The sequence below is a fragment of the Bubalus kerabau genome, chromosome 20 (assembly GCF_029407905.1).
Source record: "Bubalus kerabau isolate K-KA32 ecotype Philippines breed swamp buffalo chromosome 20, PCC_UOA_SB_1v2, whole genome shotgun sequence".
Classification (NCBI taxonomy): Eukaryota; Metazoa; Chordata; class Mammalia; order Artiodactyla; family Bovidae; genus Bubalus; species Bubalus kerabau.
In genome coordinates, this window is record NC_073643.1 from 48,986,453 (window position 1) to 49,005,868 (window position 19,416).

At 49.3% G+C, this 19,416-nt stretch overlaps 1 protein-coding gene across 1 annotated transcript in view; it reads right to left on the reverse strand.

The window, feature by feature from the left end:
• Positions 1-19,416, reverse strand: part of CACNA1D (calcium voltage-gated channel subunit alpha1 D) — a 326,915-nt gene that overhangs the window by 63,240 nt on the left and 244,259 nt on the right. The window contains exons 14-24 of the mRNA XM_055557680.1: positions 16,032-16,146; positions 15,489-15,558; positions 14,578-14,644; positions 13,583-13,730; positions 11,080-11,209; positions 7,841-7,900; positions 5,096-5,202; positions 3,253-3,340; positions 2,477-2,584; positions 2,338-2,390; positions 408-554 (exon numbers count right to left, since the gene is read on the reverse strand). Of these exons, the coding sequence (XP_055413655.1) occupies positions 408-554; positions 2,338-2,390; positions 2,477-2,584; positions 3,253-3,340; positions 5,096-5,202; positions 7,841-7,900; positions 11,080-11,209; positions 13,583-13,730; positions 14,578-14,644; positions 15,489-15,558; positions 16,032-16,146 (1,093 nt within the window). The remainder of the gene's footprint in view (positions 1-407; positions 555-2,337; positions 2,391-2,476; positions 2,585-3,252; positions 3,341-5,095; positions 5,203-7,840; positions 7,901-11,079; positions 11,210-13,582; positions 13,731-14,577; positions 14,645-15,488; positions 15,559-16,031; positions 16,147-19,416) is intronic.

The window sequence follows — 19,416 nt, forward strand, 5'->3', positions numbered from 1 at the left end:
ACTGGTACATATTAGGACTCGGAGTGAACAGACAGTCTGGGACACGATCAAGGGCCTCTTTAGGACAGCGTAATGGCTTCACTGATGGGGCGACACAGGGGCTGGCCTGAAAAAGGCCTCTGGGGACTCCCTATTCCCATCCAGGGATGTCCCCCTCACCCCATCCCAGCTTCTCAAATCTGAGAGTCCTGGCAGCTGCCCATAGAGGTGAATCATTCACCAAATCAGACAGAGGAGCCCTGTGCATCAGGAAGTGACTGCTAAGTGGCCCAAAGTTACAAAGTCAGAGAAGAGGCCTGCAAAGCTGGAGAAAAGCAACAGGACTCGCTCCAGGAGAGACGGCTCAGCCCAGGGTGCCTGCGAAGCAGCAGGGGCGCCCCTAGGAGACACACGGCCCTGGTACTCACGCGGGCCAGCCCTCGAATGTGGAGACTGTGAACAGAGCCATCATAGCCGAGAGGACGTTGTCAAAGTTGAAATCGCTGTTTTGCCAGATCCTCTCACGGACCACAGGACTATCAACATCCCCATCCTTGTAGAGGATGAAGAGCCCCCTAGACAGGAAAAGAGGTGGGGTCACCCAAGCTGGACATGGAATGGGTTGACACGCCAATCCCTCTGCAACCCCGGGCACCATCCCGCTCGGTCCGCAGCCAGGCCACAGGTCTGAGCACAGCACAGGCTGCCCTTCTCCATATCCTGGCCTGTGTTTAGTCTACTCTATGGTTCAAATAACCAGTTAAATGAGTATTCTCCAGAGCTACCAAGCAGACACCTAGCACATGCCTGATCACAAAGGAGAACTACTGAACAAGAACCATCTCTCCTACAATGGGCTCCAAGTGTGCAATGAAGAACCAAGAGCTTTGGCCGTGCAGAATTCCACAGCTCGGGAAACCAGCCCAGGCATCCTCTTATCTCTGTCTTAGTTTTAATCGAACTCCTTTTCTGATATTAGCAATATTCCCAGCTTTCTTTCCAAAAGAATTCTGTAATTGCTGGCACACAGTATTTCTCATACAATTTCACTTCTGGAAGGGTTCTAGCACCTTTGTTCCATGGAAGAGGAGGCTGACATAGTGAGGGACAGGAAGGCTTCCATACTGTCACCTCCATGGGCAACCCCCCCCAACCCAGTGTGAACGGGGCCCCCAAAGCCCACAGCCACAGCCACACGGCAGTCAGATAACTCTCTGAGAGCCCTGACCGCTGAAAAGAGGTGCCCAGTGAGCACCCAGTGCAAGTGGCCCAGCCGTGGCTGGTGACATCTCAGGACGGGGACACAAGAACGTCTACGCTAAGGTCTCAGCACTTCAGGCTGTGGTTCCGTGTCTGCCTTCAGAGTCACGTGGATGAGCTGGGGCAAGAGGAATGAGTATTCACCACCTGCTCTCTCCTGTCACCATTACTGTGAATGAAAATGAGACCAAAAGGCAGGTGAGGGGGGCACGTGGGGAGAAGCAGCCTGGGACTTAAGTCAGCAGAGGAGGCCGGATCCTGGACTCCGGCAGGTTGAGCTCTGAGTTCTGGTTTGAGGAAAAACTTGGACATGTGGCTGTAGGGAGAGCTAATTGTTATTTTAAGTTTTAGTGCCCACGCCTCAGTTTACTTGATTCTACACCAAACATCAAAAGTCACTGGTCCATTCGCTCTCTTTTTTAAAATACAAGGAATCTTTGCTTCTTTTCAAAACCAAAAAAAAAAAAAAAATTTATTTATTTGGCTGCACCAGTTCTTAGTTGCGGCATCTAGTTCGCTGATCAGGGAATGAACACAAACCCGAGCCTCCTGCATCGGGAGTGTGGAGTCTTAGCACTGGGGAAGATGGGGAACTTCCCATGTGTCCATTCTTTAGGGGTGATCAAAAGCTCTGGAACTGGCCTGAGGTGTCGCTCGTAGCACAACAGAGTTGTATGAAATGCCACTGAACTGTGCAGTTTGAAGAGGTTAATTTTATGTTCTGTGAATTTCACCTCAAAAGCAACTCCTCCATCTTTCCAGCTACGGGCTGAGCTCTCAGAACTCTTGTCCTCTACAACAAAACCTTCAGAGACACTAAATATGAACAAATCCTTGAAGCTCTCTATCTGTTCTTCTGAATTCCCCACTCCCACGTTCAGGACAGGCTTCCTGGGTGGCTCAATGATAAAGAATCTGTCTGCCATTGTAAAAGACATGATTTTGACCCCTGGTCTGGGAAGGAAATGACAACCGACTCCAGTATTCTTGCCTGGAGAATCCCCTGGACAGAGGAGCCTGGTAGGCTACAGTCTCTTGGATCATGAAGAGTCTGACACGACCTAGTGACGACACAGCAACAACGTTCAGGACACTCACCTGCATTCTTCGGGGTTACTTTTGGCTTCGTCTGTGCAGCGATAGAACTTTCCCTGGACACAAAACAGACAGGCAGTCAAACTCTGGTTCCCCCTGAAGAGACGGGCTCGGCTCTGTGCTCAAGGGCCCTGCCCTGTACCTTGAAGAGCTGGACCCCGATGCAGGCGAACATGAACTGGAGGAGTGTGGTGACGATCATGATGTTGCCAATCGTCCGGATGGCCACGAAGACACACTGGACCACGTGCTGGGGAAAAGGGGTGGGGAGCGGACAGAGGGCTGTTACTTGCCTGTGCTATTTTAGCCACAGGGTGAACTAATATCAGCCAAGATTTTCTATGACTATGTGCATTTTTCTATGAGTTTCCTACTTGACAGCCCTCTATGCCTTGCCTTGCAGGTAGTGATCTATGGCGAGTTCCCCTCAGTGCATCATGGCCACTTGAGAGGGACGCCCTGTAAGCAGCTGCTCCTTGGTTTCCTTGAAAGCAGTGAGCTTAGGGTAGAAGAAGAGCCATGGGGCACAGCAGTGGCTGGCACACAAGCCCTTCTTATGTACCCCATAAGACGACTTGGGAAAATGTTAACCCTCTGGCCTTTTGTACAAACTCCCTAAGAACAGAGCTAAAGACTGAACTATACCCAAAGGAATACTATTTATAATGAAAAAAGTAATAAAGTATGACAGTAGTCAGATAAAGAAAAATATTTTAAATTAACAAAAATTTTAAAATAGCAATTTTTAAAATGCTACCAGCACTTGGGAGAGGTAGCCTCATTGACTAGAAATGTTCTTTTCTAAGCCAAAACCCACTTGAAAAATCCATCAGGCCTCAGCCAAGCTCCGGCCCAGGAAAGTCAGTGATGACAGCTAACCCTGACCAAAGCTGGTCCAGCCTGGGGAGGAATCCGAACCTTAAGTCCTTTCGCTCTGTTGATGGCCCTGAGCGGCCTCAGGACCCTTAGGACCCTCAGAATCTTCACAACAGAGATGGCACTGGATCTAAGGGAAAGAGCAGAGGAAAGAAAGCAAGCAGAGTGTATCACAGTCGGTAAAATGCTGCAAGATGATTTCACTGCAGTGCGATGATGGTGGGACCCCCAAGGAGCAGAGCCAATCTCTCCCCACGGGAGGACGGGTCTCCTCCTTCCCATCCACACTCCACCACAGTCCTGGATCAGAACTCACGGAGCCCTGAGTCACACAGCTGATGCAGCAGAGATGCGACTCTGGGTGCGCCTGCTTCTTCCCACCTGATGTCTACTCTAGGTGTGACCTGGCCGGGTTGCGCTGGTTTGGTTTTCTAAGTTTGGAGGCCCTGCTGTGCTGCTCTGATGCTGGGCTTCCCTGGCCTTCAAGGAGGCTGCTGCTGAGTGGGAGAGATGGGCAACTGCAAGCCAATGTGCAGGAGTGGCAACAGAGGGAAGGCAGCCGGGGGAGCATGCCTTGGTGGGGCTCTGGGAAGGCGCCCTGGAGGTGATAGCCAGGTGAGTACCTGGGGGTGATGGAATTACCTAGACAAACAGGGAAGGGGCTCCAGCCGAGGGGGGCTGCACCTGCTCAGGCCCTAGAAGGGAGGCTGTGGCTGGTGGAGAATGGCAGGTGGCTGAGTGTGGCCGCAGCACGAGCTCTCAGCAGGCAGTGGGTGGGGGCGGAGAGCCAGGCACAGCCGGGAGCCCCCGGGAGCTGCAAAGATACTCATGAGAATGTCCGTCTAGGCTACGGCTACAAGGCTCCCCACACTGGGCACTGAAGGGAGGTGAGGGAGAGGGTTAGCACAGGGCAGCTTCGGCAGGGGTCCTCATCTTCTGATGGGGACAGAGCCTCTTATTCACCTTTAGTTCAGAGGCCGTGTGCACACAGGGCTCTTCTATGGAGGAAATGGTGGTTAGCACCCGAGCAGAAGTGCTTTGAAGTCCGCAGGAAAGCAAGGCCCCCCCTAGACGCTCCCACTGGAGCCTCTGCCCCACGCCTCCAGGTACGGCAAGCTGCGGCTATTCCCCATAGAAATCACTCAATGCCATGGAAAGGCCCTGAGGCTCTAACTTGCAGCTTTGCCCTTCCCAGATAAAAATTTTAGAGACTGGAAGAAAGGGGTCACAGCAGCTGATTTATCTTGGAGAGGAAAGAAGCCTTTGATCCTCCAGCTGGAAGGGCTAAAGAGGCCACCTCGTACTACCCTTCCTGTTCAGAAGTGGAATGGAGATCTCAGGAAAGGAGGTCCCCCAGGACCTGAAGAGCCCACGGAGAACCCAGGCTAGAGCCCAGCTGCCCTCCCTCCTAGTTCAGACTTCCCTCACCCTCTTTTGAAAACAAAACAAAAAAATCAGAGAATAGTGAGCACAGCCCAGCAAATGGCATGAACAGAAAAACAGAAGCACAAGGAAGCACGCGCTGCCACAATGCTTTCTGGTGTGGGCGCAAATTAAGCTTTCCAGTTAACTGAACGCCAGCTCAGTTTATAAAAGCGTTAGTCACTCAGTTGTGTCTGACTCTGTGCCACCCCACGGACTGTAACCCTCCAGGATCCTCTATCCATGGTATTCTCCAGGCAAGTATACTGGAGTGGGTCGCCATTCCCTTCTCCAGGGGATCTTCCTGACCTAGGGATTGAAACTGGGTCTCCTGTATTGCAGGAAGATTCTTTACCATCTGAGTCACCAGGGAAGCCCCTCACATAGACCTGCCCGCCCAACAGTCCTGTGTACACACACACACACACACACACACACACACACACACACACAGAATACTTACTGGATCCCAAATGACACCAAAGACACTCCAACGACCAGCATATCCAGTAAGTTGAAGTAGTTCCTGCAGAAAGCGCCTTTGTGGAGGAAAGCGCCAAAGGTCATCATCTGTGAGCAGAATCATAAGTGATTTAGTGTTTTTTTCTCTTTGTTTTTCTTTTCAGGGGAAAAGAAACCTGGGCTCTTTACAAAATCTTGAGCAAAGTATGACTTTATGAACAAGTGTGGGTTAGGAAGCCAGAAATGCAAAGCAACAGGGCCGAGTAATAACCAAATGCTTTGTTCAAAAATGAAAAAAGGGCAGTTGATTCCCAACACATTTTAAAAGAACACATCAATCGGGACTTCATTATAGCAATGACAAATTTCAAATATATCATTGGCACGTCCAAAGGCCCTGTCTCGGGGTGGTCCACGTGACCAGGTTTCACAGGAGGCAATCGCTGCCCAGACAACCTGGCTTCCCCATAAAACTCTAGTTCCAGCCCCTCTGAGATGCCAGCACAGCCCATGTTGCTCCAACTCAGGCTTCTCAGTGGGGCTAGAAGTGCCTGAGCCCTGGTCTCACACACACTGTTGACAAAGAAACTGGCTTCATTTCCCCAGGCCCCATACTGCTCTTAACAATCCCGAGTGATCTGTCCTTTTCCAAGGGCTTCCAGCCACTCTGGCACATGCCAGGTGGGGCTCAGAAGCTGCCACGCGTACCTCACCTGCTCTCTGAGCCACGCCCCAAGTGCCCAGAGCCCACACTGCAGGTGCCCACTGAGCTTCCTAAGTAAGGAGCTTAGTGAGGAAATGCCCCAGAGAAAAAACTGAAAGACACATGGAGTTACTGCTTATTTTTTAAAAAGATGGGGGAATTTTCAGATAAATACAGGAGAGGAAGAGCTGGGCGTTAATCATACTAGACCACATGTTACTGCCAATAATCAATCCTCTGTGACCCACAAACTACAACAAAAAGCCCACTTCAAATGTAACCCAGTAACCAAACAGCCTTTCAAACTTTCCCCAGGCTGTCAGGAACCACCCTTTCAATGTCAGCTGCTTCTCAAGAGATTCTCCACTTTTGGAATCCCTCTTGTTTTAGCTTATTTTCCACTCTCTAAGATTTCTTCAAAATGAGGATTGATTTGGAAGATTTAAGTCACTGGGGCAAATACACAGAAAGTGAAAAGTAGTAACTGTGGGGGTGTTTTTCTTTTAAATAAACCTGTATCTCTTTGCCCTGAAGGCCAAGGGTACCTACACTTCATTGAACAACTTAAAAATGTGGAAAAGAAAATAAAACCTCAATTAACCAGGCTAACAGGCTAAGGATGACATTTCCAAATTCAGTCTGAGGAGACGGCAAATCACCAAAAAGGAAAACCTGGGATGGAGCACAGGCCAGGTGGGCACTGCTGCACCCCACACCCTGAGCCTTCAGCTGCGATATCCATCACCATGGAGACGGTGGTAGAATCTGCTCACCGATCCAGGCAGCATCTCACTTCGGACCACATTCAACCACATTTACTGACCTGATGGCAGGAAAATGAACTCAAACATCTAGAAGATTTTTAACAAAGGTTTAAACAGAGGTTGGTTGGTCAGTATTGTGCTAATATTTTCATTAGCCAAAAAAAAAAAAAAAAAGAGAGAGAGAGAGAAGGACAGAAAGTACTCTATTGCCTGGAATGTTAACTGAGGTTTTATTTTACAGAAGATTTTGTAAAGAGCCCAAGTTCCATGGTAGTCTACATGAAAATACTCTTTTTTTTTTGTCCTGAGATGCACACACAAAAACCCCAACATGGTTTAAAGAAACTTGTGGTTACAAGTCCCCATATCCCTGAGGGTCTCCCCACCAGGAGATGCTGCAGGCCACACTGTCCCAGGACTTCAAGGATGCACGCCCCTGGGCAAGTCTGGGGTTCTGGGATGTCCGCTGTGGGTCTCCAGACTTCTGAGTCCATAGAAATGGAGGCTGGGCTCACCCAAGGAGGCCTTCAAAACCAGGACTCAAACCACATGCAGCAATGGCAACTGGCAGCTCATGCATGGGCAGTACATTCTGGGCACCCTGTCCAGAGGGTGCTCTTTTTGTTTGTGTAAATGTAAGCCCATCCATTAAAACATATATATCTTAACACAGAGAGACCCACGTTATCTTGCAAATCTTGTTGCAAGAAAATAGTGTGTTACTATTTCTGGGCACTGAAAACATAATGCAGTCAAAGAAACGAGAGACGTTTCCTCTGTAAGAGGAAGGCGTTTCCTCTGACTTTGAGGTCAAGAAGGGTGGAAGAAAGTTCACACACAGCACTGGACCGGTTGTCAGTTGACAAATTTCAGAAGATACTAAAAAAAGGAGCAAAATATAATTCCCAATCACTATTAGGAAGCCAAAGTAGCTCCCACATGCATTCAAAGGTTTTTTGAAGAAACAGCAACAAAAGGTTGAATGGTTACAGGAAAAATATCCTTTGATTTAAAAAAAAAAAGTGGAGGTTGATCACAGAGGACAAAAACCGAAAATAGCCAAAAGCACGTCACGTGTCTTGGCCGCGTGTCACACACAGGAGCAGGCCCCTGAAACACACTCCTGTGACACCTGTTACCTTTAAAACGATCTCAAATGCAAAAGTACCAGTGAAGACATAATCTGCATAACCTAGCATCTGGAAGGTAAACAAAGAATTGCCAGCGTTATTGCTACTGCTGCGTTAGAGTACGCAAGGATCCATGAAAAAGCCGTTACCTTCAACAGGATTTCAACAGTAAAGATGGCTGTGAAAGCATAGTCAAAGTAACCCAGTATCTGCAAGGCACAACACGTGGAGATGAGAAAATGGCATCTGGACAACTCCCAACAGCCCACATGCACTCAGAGACCCGTCATCCCGGGAGGAGCCTGTCACCCTGGAGGGAAGTGCAGAGATGCTCCAAGGGCCCCACTCAATCCATCAGAGAGCTCTGGGCACACTTACCTCCTGTGACCACTCTTGCTGACTCCCTTCCCAGCCCTGTGTTCTGGGCAGCAGAGGCTCACTTAGGAAAGTGTTTTATTACTAACCTTTGTTCATCGGCACCGATGCTGATAAGATACTTGTGGTGTCAGATTAATTAGTCTCACACACATTTTAGATCCTTAACTGCCCTTTTGGTAGAATGAAATACGCTGCCCTCCTGCTGAGCTTCAGATTGGAGGGAAAATGTAAACAAAGGTATAAGTGGCATCAAAGGGGGTCTTGTGTCCCCTCTAATTCCCACCTATTCAGTCAGGGAGCCAACACCTTTCTCCACTGATGTGCCAGGCTGGATAAGTCTGCAAGGAAGAGTTTCACTGATCCTCTTCCGCCCGCCTGCTGCTCTGTGTCTAATGCTGCACTCTCTCCCTCAAGGCAGGTTTTCTCCTTGCTGGGCCCATTTTATCAGCACTCCCCCAAATACCACCGACTTTCTAGCCACTGCAGTCCTGTCTCCCCTTCTAGGGTCCCTGGGGGGGCAAGAGGGAGGGCAGGCGGACGGCAGCAGGCCTCAACTAAGGAGGCTCACAGGAAGTCCTCAGCCATGCACAGGGCAGCTGGGACCCTCCAGTGGAACCGGCCACCTTGGCTGCTTATCTTCACGACAACTGGGCTGTACAGTTTTGGGGGAACAGAAGAGACCAGCGCTGGAAGGTAACCCGTGGAGCCCACCCAGGCCGACTCCGTTCATTTCCCAGATGCGGATGCTGAGAACAGAAGCAGCTGCTCAGGCCAGGCGGCCAGTCTCTGCATCACTGGCATGGGGCCAGGCCTTTGAGATGCTGGTCGAGAGCCCTGGGCCCTGCTGTGTGCATGTGGGACCCACCCCAGGGGAGTCCTCACTGTTATGAGACTAAGACGAGAACCTCTGCTTCAAAGGCCAGCTGTCCTCCCCGAAGTTCTCTCTTCAGACAGCATTATTCATTTTCCAAACTGCTTCCATTTGGGGATTTATAAATTTTGCTGGAACACTTCTGGTGTAACTGTGTTTCTGTCCAGCTAATTAAAGGTCTTTCGCAGGACACCACGGAGGCCGCCCACAAGGAGCCCTGTACCTCACCCTTATCCCCTCCAAGGTCGCAGCAGGTTTCCCTGTGTGTTGAAAGCAGGTGGGGCGCCAAGAAACACACAGCTGCTGGCAAGCCAACAACCCGGCCTGGTACCGAGGGTCAAGGCTCTCGGACTCAGGTTGCTCTCTGCTTACTCTGCCTACTTTTTCTTTTTCACTAATAACTCAGCTAAGGTTAAAAAAAAAAACAACAACCCACTGCTAGATCTCAGTTATATGATGTATCTAAGGTAGTCAAACTCACAGACAGAAAGCAGAAGGGTGGTTGTTAGGGCTGGGGCAGGTGGACGTGGGCATAAAGTTCCCCACATAAGGTGAGTAAGCTCTGGAGATCTGCTGTCCAACATGGTACTCAGAGCTAAGGACACTGCCTTGTATCCTTAAGAATTTGTTAAGGAAAAGCTCATGCTAACTGTTCTGATCACAGTCAAATATAAACAGTAAAATATTTTTAAAAGCAAGACACACATTCATGTGAACATCTATTTAAAAAGAACAATAACATTTCTTGGAAAAAGCAGCAGGGAAATAAACCCATGGGGAAGTAATTATAATAAAAATTAGAACATGAGGCCTGCAGGTAAACAAACTCTTGGTCAATCTGTGTTCTAGGAGCAGTTTGTGACCTAGTCTGTCACACAATGGTACTTTTTCCCGAAACAGCTTTTCCCCTCTGTGTCTCATCTTTATGATGGAACTGATGAAACCCTGTTGTGCTTTATTCCATCTGAGCATTTAGATAGAGACCTCAAGCTGTAACCCCTGGGTACAGGTTGAGACAGGCTCAGCGCTCCATCTTTACGTCACCCAACCATGCTTTGAGGGGAAGATCTTTTCATCTTCATATCAGAATGCCCATTATCTCGTCAATCTCATAGATTGGGTTTGCCAGGCTTCAAACCAAAAGCACGGGAAATGGAAAGACAGCACAGGGCTTGGTTGTCACAACTGAAGTCATGGGGCACTGATCTGGTGACTTGTCTAAATCCACAAATCTCAAAAGTCTCTTGTACAGAAAGAGGCACCACAAGGGCCAGGCAGCAACCCCTGACAGCCTCGCACACTTGTGGGCCTGCCTCCCCGGGTGGCTTTCTGGGAGATCAGCTGAAACTGCGCTACAGCATTGAGGCCCGGCAGTCAACAGGCTACCGTCTTGTGAAGCTGTCTTGCCTCTGGATTGCTCTCAGTGCTTATGGCTGACCTGCTGAGACTGACCTGCCCAGGCAGGAACTGACTTAGGTACCAGTCTCTGCCCAACACAGATGTCAGGCAAGGGAGTCAGCCCTGAACTTTGAAAGCTGATTAATAATAGAAGATTAAACCCTCTCTTCTCTTTGAAAGTCACCTACTGGCCCAAACTAACCTAGGCTTCATTCTTCTCCGCTGAATGCCTCAGGTCCCCATCTGCCATCTCCCTGACTTGTATTTCTCATCAGTGACAGTAGCTGTGTGAATTTGAGTCCATATAAGTCTTCCTGCCAACCCCAAGAGCCCCCTGGGCATGTGACACACCAGGTTTCGATTTTCTTTTCTCTGCTGGATGCTGCCACAAGCAGGAAACCTCAAAACAGGTGTGCACATGAATTTGAGGAGGGGAAAAGAGGAATCAAAATGTTGGCAACAATGCAGAGAAGCAGGGCTCCCGGATGCACTGTTACTGCAGAGTATCTGAAATGAGGTGTAAAATATATGATTCAATAAAGGTTTGTGCCCATAACAAAAAAAATCTCTCTGGCACTGACAAATCTGCAGCATAAAATGCCTTCAGGGGAAGGAGGGGCCCACGTGAGCTTTGACCCTCGTGGCCTCTGCAGGCCCTGCCTGGACACCGGCCTCTGCCTGCGAGCCCAGCACTGACTGGGGGTGGGGGGGCCCGCCCTGACACCCTCGCTGGGGGCTTACAGTGTTCCGGAAGGAGTGGCTGCGGATGGGGTCCTCGGCGGCGAGGGCGGCGCTGCTCAGCATGATGAAGACGAGGATGAGGTTGGTGAAGATGTGGTGGTTGATGAGCTTGTGGCAGCCCACGCGGATCCTGCAGGAAGAGCCACCGCATGGATGAACCCTGGAAGGGCCCGAGCCCACCGGCCAGCGCTCTCAGCTCGCTGGGGCCACTCCATGGTGATGGACCACGTGGAGGACCGCTGTCCCTATGCCACCCAAGCCCCACCCAGCAAACTGGAACCACCAGACCATTCTTTCCCTGAAACCCTGAGGGTTCTGTGTGGACAAGCCCCACAGACCATTCACTGTGTCCTGAAATGCGGGAACACCGCCCTTCTAAAGGTGAACAAACTGAGGCTTCAGATTGTGAAAGAACTTTCTTAAGGTGACCCAGCTATGGGAATTCCCTGGCAGTCCAGTGGTTAGGACTCTGCGTTCTCACTGCCAAGGGCCAGGGTTCGATCCCTGGTCAGGGAGCTAAACTCCCAGAAGCCCCAAGGTATTGCCACCCGCAAGTCCCCAAAAAGGTGACTCAGCTAGTAGGGGACCAGGGCACATTTCCAACCCAAGTCTGATGGTGACACCTCCCCACTGTAACATGAAGCCCAGAAGCTCCCTTTTCCTGCCTTGAAACAGAGACTGAGGTCAGAGTTCATCGCAGAAACTCACACAGAACAGGGGTGACCCCAGCAGCCAGGCTGGCTGCATCCTGACCTGACCTCGGGGAGAGAGACTGGGTGTACTCTCCTGCTGTGTGGACATCCTGTCAGAAGTGCTATTCTGGGGGCAGCTGACCCACAACAAGTGCTTCTGAGAAAGTCAAGTGGAAGTCACATCATCATACAAGAATCTCACAAGCATCTCCCTGCACCTGGTGGGGCAGAGCCAGCGCAGGCTCCTCCGGTCCCATGAAACAAGGAGGGTAGCACGTGCCCAGCACCCCAGCCCTGACTCTCACAACAGCACCGCAGGCTGTCAGAGCCTCTCCCGATGCCCCTGACAACATCCCAGGATGCTTAGTGCAGTCAATGTCTGACTTCCCTCAACTTCAGTATTTGACTTCAGAACTTCACTGTTGGTTTTTTTGTCTATAGAATACATGCAGGTTTTCCTTTGAAAAGTTTTTTTCCGCTTTAAAAACCAGAAGTCAACTTTATATGAAGGTGATGTCTTGTTTCATTTTTTCTCCCTGGGGCTGCTGAATGCCTGGCTGTGGTCCCTGGAGGGCCGGCAAGCTGTCAGCAGCTGGGGAAAGCCTGACAGTGCTGTGAGGGCAAGAAGTGCTCAAAGCTTTGGGGGCAAATGGAATTCATTCCTCCCGTATAAGCAGACACAGTGAGCTGCAGGGGTCAGTGAGGAGGCTGAGTAACTTTTTAAAAGAGATATGCAAACTCTCAACAACGATGAGCTATGAAAACTACCATCCAGGGACTTCCCTGGAGGTCCAGTGATTAAGACCACGCCTCCCAATGCAGGGGGTGTAGGTTCGGTTCCTGGTCAGGGAGGTAAGATCCCACATGCCTCAAGGCCAAAAAGTCAAAACTTAAGACAGAAGCAATACTGCAACAAATTCAAAAATGGACCATAAAAAAAAAAAAATAGATTACTATCTAATCTTCAACTCCGTAAGAACTGTTCTCACCTTGCTTCTCCCTGTGTCTCCCTGGCGCTTGAGAATTTACAGATTTCTCCTCTGACAGCCCAGAACTGCTTCTGCAATTCCCGCAACCTTTCCAGGAGCCATCTATTCCTCCTGGCATTTCACTCTGTCCCAGATGATTTAAAACCTAGAAACCAGCTAGTAAATACACATCTTCCTCTTAGAGTACTTGTGAGTAATTACCAGGTTCCTGGCAAGCACTGGATCATTTTAACAGGAGAAATGCTATTTTAAGCAGGCTATCATGGAGCTGAACTGAATAGCTACCACTTATAAACTATCACTGAGCAATACTGGTACATTGCCATCAAGCTCAATAGGGAAAAGTGATCGGCTACACTGGGCCTCTGAGTGGAGATGTTCAGGAAGCTGGTCAACACCCTCATCTCCCACAGCATCTTAGCAAAAGACTTCCTTATGAAGAAAGGGTCCTTTGGATGGAAAACGCTTCACAGGTGACGGCCCCCAGAGCCCAGAGCTGCAGGACTGCCCCACTGCTGGCCCGGTGTGGGGTGTGTGGGAGCGGGGTCTGGAATAGCATTTCTCCCAAGACCTGGTCACCCCCCTATACCCCTGCCCAAGCACAGAAAGGCCAGGAAGAGATGAAGAGGGCAAAGGCAAAGCTGGAACACGACAGGGGTCAGGGGGAACGGGGGGCCTCAACACTCAGGCACAGAAAGGGGCTGTGAACCATCTTCCCTTGCACTGTCTGCCCCCCCTACCCCTGGCCCCCAGCCACTCTCAAGCACTCTGCAGGATCTGGGGGAGATGGGGCAGCCACGTGACTAGAAAGGGGATATTTACGGGTTGGTCTTGCTGAGAATGAAGAAAGCGCTCCCTTCCGGGATGGGGGCGATTTTCTCTTTCATGTTCAACTCAGAGATTCTGCGAGGACGGGGGCCAGCAGGAACCTCGGGTTCATCCTCTTCCTCCTCCTCTTCCTCTTCACCTACTTTAAAGGAGATACTTTTTTTATAGGCATGAAATAAGGATTGCATTTGGGTTTGAACGCTCATTTTCAATTTCACATGAAAATGTGGCTTAAACTTTAACAATGTGTATCAGCTTACACAGGGCTTCCCAGGTGGCTCAGATGTAAAGAATCTGTCTGCAATGCAGGAGATCCATGTTTGATCCCTGGGTTGGGAAGATTCCCCTAGAGGAGGGAATGACAACCCACTCCACTATTCCTTCCTGGAAAATTCCATGGACACAAGGTGGGCTACATTAATCAAAACCTTCCAAATATGAACTGACAGTGTGTGGGTTGGGGCTGAGAAGCATTCTCATCTGGTGAGTGTGTCCCTTTGTGGGAATGAGGCCCCCAGCAGTTTAAGATCTGAGCACCAGGTGAAGGTGCCAGCCCCCCAGCACCTGGCTGCTTCCCCAGCAACCTGCACACTCAGCTTCAGCCTGATAAACTGTGCACGGTTTCAAGTCACACACCGGCAGTCTCCCAAGCTCCCTGACCCCACAGGACCTCCCTCCAGCAGCCTGTCAAGTCCCCAGTCAAGGTGAAAGTGTCCAGTGAGTCTTGGCCACTGGCTGCCTCCTAGAGAGATACCCAGTGCAGGCTGCACGCGCCCTGCTCCGCATCTGTGTTCTCTCCCCACCACCTGGTGTCTGGGTTCCCTAAGCTGCCCGAGAAAAACCTGAGCTAACCAGCCCACAAGGGGACCGAATCTCTGGCCTCGGCAGCCCTGCGTGTGCCCAGCTGGGCTGGCCACAGACCCAGGCGCTGATCCATGTGAGGACATTACTCATGAGCTCAGCGCCCGTCTCTGGTGTCCGCCGCATACCTGGCACATCACAGGGTGGGTAGGGGTCCTTGTCCTCATCCTCTTCTCTGTAGTCATCGATGGTAACCTGGGAGGACAGAGAAGTCTTGGGAGGAAGGGAGACTCTGACTTCAGTGGACTCGAGAGGGGCAGTTCAAGACCTAACCCTGCCATTCAGCCCGGGGTAGGGGTGTGATCTCCAAAGTGGGTGCTGTGTGAGTGTGTCAGGAGAGCAGGTACCCCCAGATGATGCCCCTGCTTCAGAGAGAAAGCCTGAGAGCAGATGAGGAGCAAACTGGTGTCAGCCCTACCCAGCCATGGCCAGCCAGCACTGGTGCACACGCCACATGAGAACCACCTCGCAGGCTCCTGCCTCCTCGCCAGACTGCGAGCCCCATGTGAGCGCAGATCTCGCTGCTCTTGGTCATTCCTGACCCCTGGTATCTGACACACCATCGCCACTGAGAAAGGACTTACTGACTCAGTGAATAAATCAACAAATTGAGGAAAAATCCACAGCTGCCACAGTGCCTGAGTGTTCACAGTAGGGCCCTGAGTGCCCAAACCCTCTGATCCTGAGACACCCCTGCCCCCCTTCCCAGGGACAGACATCTATTACCAATCTTTGATTTTAATCCCCACTGAGAAGATAGGGACACTGGTCAGATGTGCCCACACCATTCCAATCAAGAAAAAATAAGGTGTCAGACCAGTTAAATATGTATCACACCAGCTCTCTGTCTGAAATACTGTTAACAACCAGTTAAGTGCTCCACTTCACGCAGACCCTCCTGGAAAGCCAGCATCTGTGATGGGGTGCCACGCTTTCACTCTAAAATAGCACCCACAACACTGTCATGGTATAAAGGTGATACACTTATGGTGATATCAACAAAATTATTTGGAAACAAAGCGGAAAATGTAACATATACCTTGTTGTCACTGTTGGCTATCTGGTTGACTTCTGGTTTGTTGTTCTTTTTATTTTCCAGACTTTCTTTTCTACAGAGAAGAGAACAGAAGGACCCAAGTAACCATCCTGTTTTATATAGAAAAAGCTCATTAGGATTTTGAATCTACAGTGGCCCATTTAATTGGGAACAACCCTAACAGCAAGAATACAGCACAACCCACACTCAGTTCATCTCAGTGCACTGGATTAATAACACAGATCATCTTATTAAAATTCTCATTCAAGGGCTAATCAGCATTGGACGCATCATTTATTTTATGATGCCAGAATTAACTGCAGAGATTCATTAAGCATGGGGACGTGACTCCTACTTTCAGCTTCAAGGGAATAAGAGCCCAGGGCCTGGGATCTGCCCAAGCATCCATCTTTTTCGGTCAGCCTCTTAGGCCAGCCACCATCCCCACAAAGCAGCATCATGGGAGCCCCAACAGGTCGCACCTAAGACTGGCTCCCTGGGTCAAACCCTTCATTCAGCAAACCTCCCCAGGGGAAAGGCGGTTACCTGGCAATCTTTTTCCTTTCCTTTTCTTCAGCTTCCTCCTTCTGAGCAGTATTCAAACTTTCAGCATCAGCCAAATTATCTACAGCGATGGCCAAGAAGACATTCAGTAGAATATCTAATTTGAGAATGTTAAGGATGAAGCATGGTTCTAAATGCAGCTATACCAGGTCAACAATGGCAGTGTCACACCCCTGTGCTCGAGAGGCTGGTGACAGGTTGCCTGTCCCCTAGGGCTTTTCACTTTCCTGCATTGGGGAAGGAAACGGCAACCCACTCCAGTGTTCTTGCCTGGAGAATCCCAGGGACAGAGGAGCCTGGTGGGTTTCCGTCTATGGGTCGCCCAGAGTCGGACACGACTGAAGCGACTTAGCAGCAGCAGCAGTGCCATATTCACTTGGTAAAGCCAGGAGATTGGAGCCCCATTTTTCAAAAAGCCCCAGAACCTGTAGAAGATAAGCTAGCCAGAAGCAAAATTAAGATTCACTAAAACCCATGAAAACCTACAGATACCAATATTTCCCTTCATGTGTGTATTATGTGTGTGTCTATACATCTAGGTATCTATGGGTATGAAACACACTGCATAAAACAACCTGTAACATAAATGTAACGTTTTTATGCATGTTACATTGCACTTTATGCACTGTGTTTTCTTTGAAAACATGCACACCCACAACCTATCTATCTGGGGTGTGCTCTCCAAAATAAGACCCCAAGAAAGGCTACGCCTTATTCAAATGATGACCTCACAAGGCAGTCTGGGCCTTTCTCATTTGAAACGACCTTCCAAGTCTGCAAATACCTCATTCATTCATTTCACACTGACTGACTAGAGCACATCTAACTTATTGCCAGATGTGCTGGCCTGTCCTTCTGCATGGTCACACAGTGACTATATCTTTGACTCTTGTGGTTGGTTTTATTTCTTTCAAAGAGTAGAAAGTTAGGTAACTGGACAAGTTACTAGCTTTTCGGCTTTTACTATAATGCTGTTTCTGTAGTTTCCTCGAATGACTGAAAAAAAACAAAACAAAAACATACTCTGAAGATGCCTGTTTCTTACCTGCCAGAAGTTAAGTACATTTTGGAGAAGCATAGGGATCAGAGGGCAACAAACAGGTCAACGTGACTCCCTTCTCTCACTGATGCTCCCTCTGGCTGATGCAAGGCCATCTGCATGCAAGACAATGGGAGCCCAGGGGCCCCGAGACAGGAGAGGCATGCCACAGCCCCACACGCCCAGTGCAATCTGAACTCTCATGTGGGTTGCTGAACATGTCAACAAATACAACCTAACAAGCCACTGATAATGAGCAAGCTTCAGGGGATGTCATGCTTGACTAACCTATTCAAGTCTTTAAAAAGAGGGTAGAAATGTGAGTCGATTCTATTAAGACTGTCAAAACACCTCTGATACACTAGGATTACTTTTTAAACAGAGCTGCAATGAGCCTGGGGAAGCAGTTTGTTTTGGGCTGGCCGATGATTTGGCAACACGAGCTCCCTTCTGATGAACGTGGGATAATTGTGGCTCAGAAAATGATCAGTGCTGGGAATAACTGCACTGAGAATTCCTACTAATGATGGCAATGAAGAAATACTGTGTCTCTCGTCTTACAATGACACCAGATTCTTTCAGTAGTAGAAAGTAAACCCAGAGTAATAAACCACAGGAAAGTCTTACAAGATTGTAACAGATGGTTTCCAAGAGCGAATACCCAATAGATATATTTAGATGTATAACCCACCAGACCCTCCTAAACACTGGTGTGCCATGGAATTCATCTGACAAGATCTGCCAAGCAACTCTGATATGCTGGTTAGAGTTCTGGGTTCTGGGGACATGAGAGGAAACAGGACAGATTGGAGACCTGGTTTCCAAGTAGCATCTGTTCTAGCTGGGGGAGATAGATCATAAACCATTTAAGGACTGCAGAGAGTGATACACCCACTATAAAGAAACTACAACATCTAACTGGAGGGAAAGTGGCTAGAGAATACTTCTGTGCAGATTGGAACCAGTATATGGCTGTGGCCTAGAGAATTAATCACGAGAACAGAAAAAGAAAATACTGATCATTCATTTAACAAACACTGACCAAGAGCCAACTGTGCGTGATCTTGTGGTGTAAGCCACAAAGACGTGAATACAAAAAGAGACTGCAGACTCAGGGAGCTTATCGCCTATTACTAGGTGGCAAGATGGAGAACTGCTCCCCAAACTCTAGCGGGAGCCGCAAGTGATGAGAGGAGCATGGAGAGAAACTGGCGGGAGAGCTCCCCTGGGGGCAGGGGTGGGCAGCGTGGCTCCCTGCAGCAGGATTTGTGTGTGCTGGGAGAGGGGCTTCCACAGAATACTCCGAAGTACAAAGCACTGTTCTCACAGGCTTGCACTAGAGTTTCCACCCTGAAGAAGGTTCACTAACAAGCCAGAGAAAATGAAGGGGAAAACAGCCCACCAGACTTCTCAGAAGAAGATTCTAGATTAGGATTCTTTAAAATAAAAAAGCGAAGACCAAGGAGCAGTATTCATACCTCGGTCACAGTTGTTCTCTCACTAAGCATTAATCAAGGAGCTCCATGTGCCAGGTCTTGTGCCAGGGCAGCGAGGGCACAGAGAGAAAGCAGACACAATCCAAGGCTACAGGGTCAAGAGGGGCCAAGCGACGTAAAGGGAGGTCTGAATTTTCAGAAACCCAGGGTTAGAGTGACTCTGGCTGGGAGAAGGAAGAAAACAAGTCAGAGAAAGCAGGACAGAGCAGCTGGCCAAGGGACACGTGATCCCCAAAGACGTAGAGATCAGCAGAGCAAAATGAGGGTCAGGAGAGCTCAGATCAATCCACTGAAGATAAACATCCCCATCCATTCTGAAGGGTCTTAGGAAGTCAGAGATGTACCCCTAACCTTTTAATGGGGCTTGGAGTGGGCCACCCCAAAACAAGCCAAGGTGGCATGTTGATGACTTTGAATTAAAGTTATTTGAGAAACAGCTGGTACAAGAAGAACACTCTGACCCACATCTGTTCCCCTGACAGCAGGAAACCAGCTCCCTGAGAGGCATCCTCCCTAAGCCAGGGGACAGTGCTGGCAATTGGGGATCCGAGGCTGAGAAGGCTTTACAAACAAAGCTTGTGACTTCTCCGTTACTTTGCTATCCCAAGCAAACACTTCTTTGTTTTGTCAAATCTTCAGAAATAATTGATTTTTTTCTCTGGAAATATATATGAACAGCCTGCTTTGGTTATTTCTTAGGTCCTACACCTACGGGGTCTTCATATGTATGAAATTAAATGTGTTTTCCTATTAATCTGTCTTACGTCAATTTGATTAGTAGCCGGTCAAAAGAACCTGAAAGCCAGAGAACACTTTTCCTCCCTATACTCTC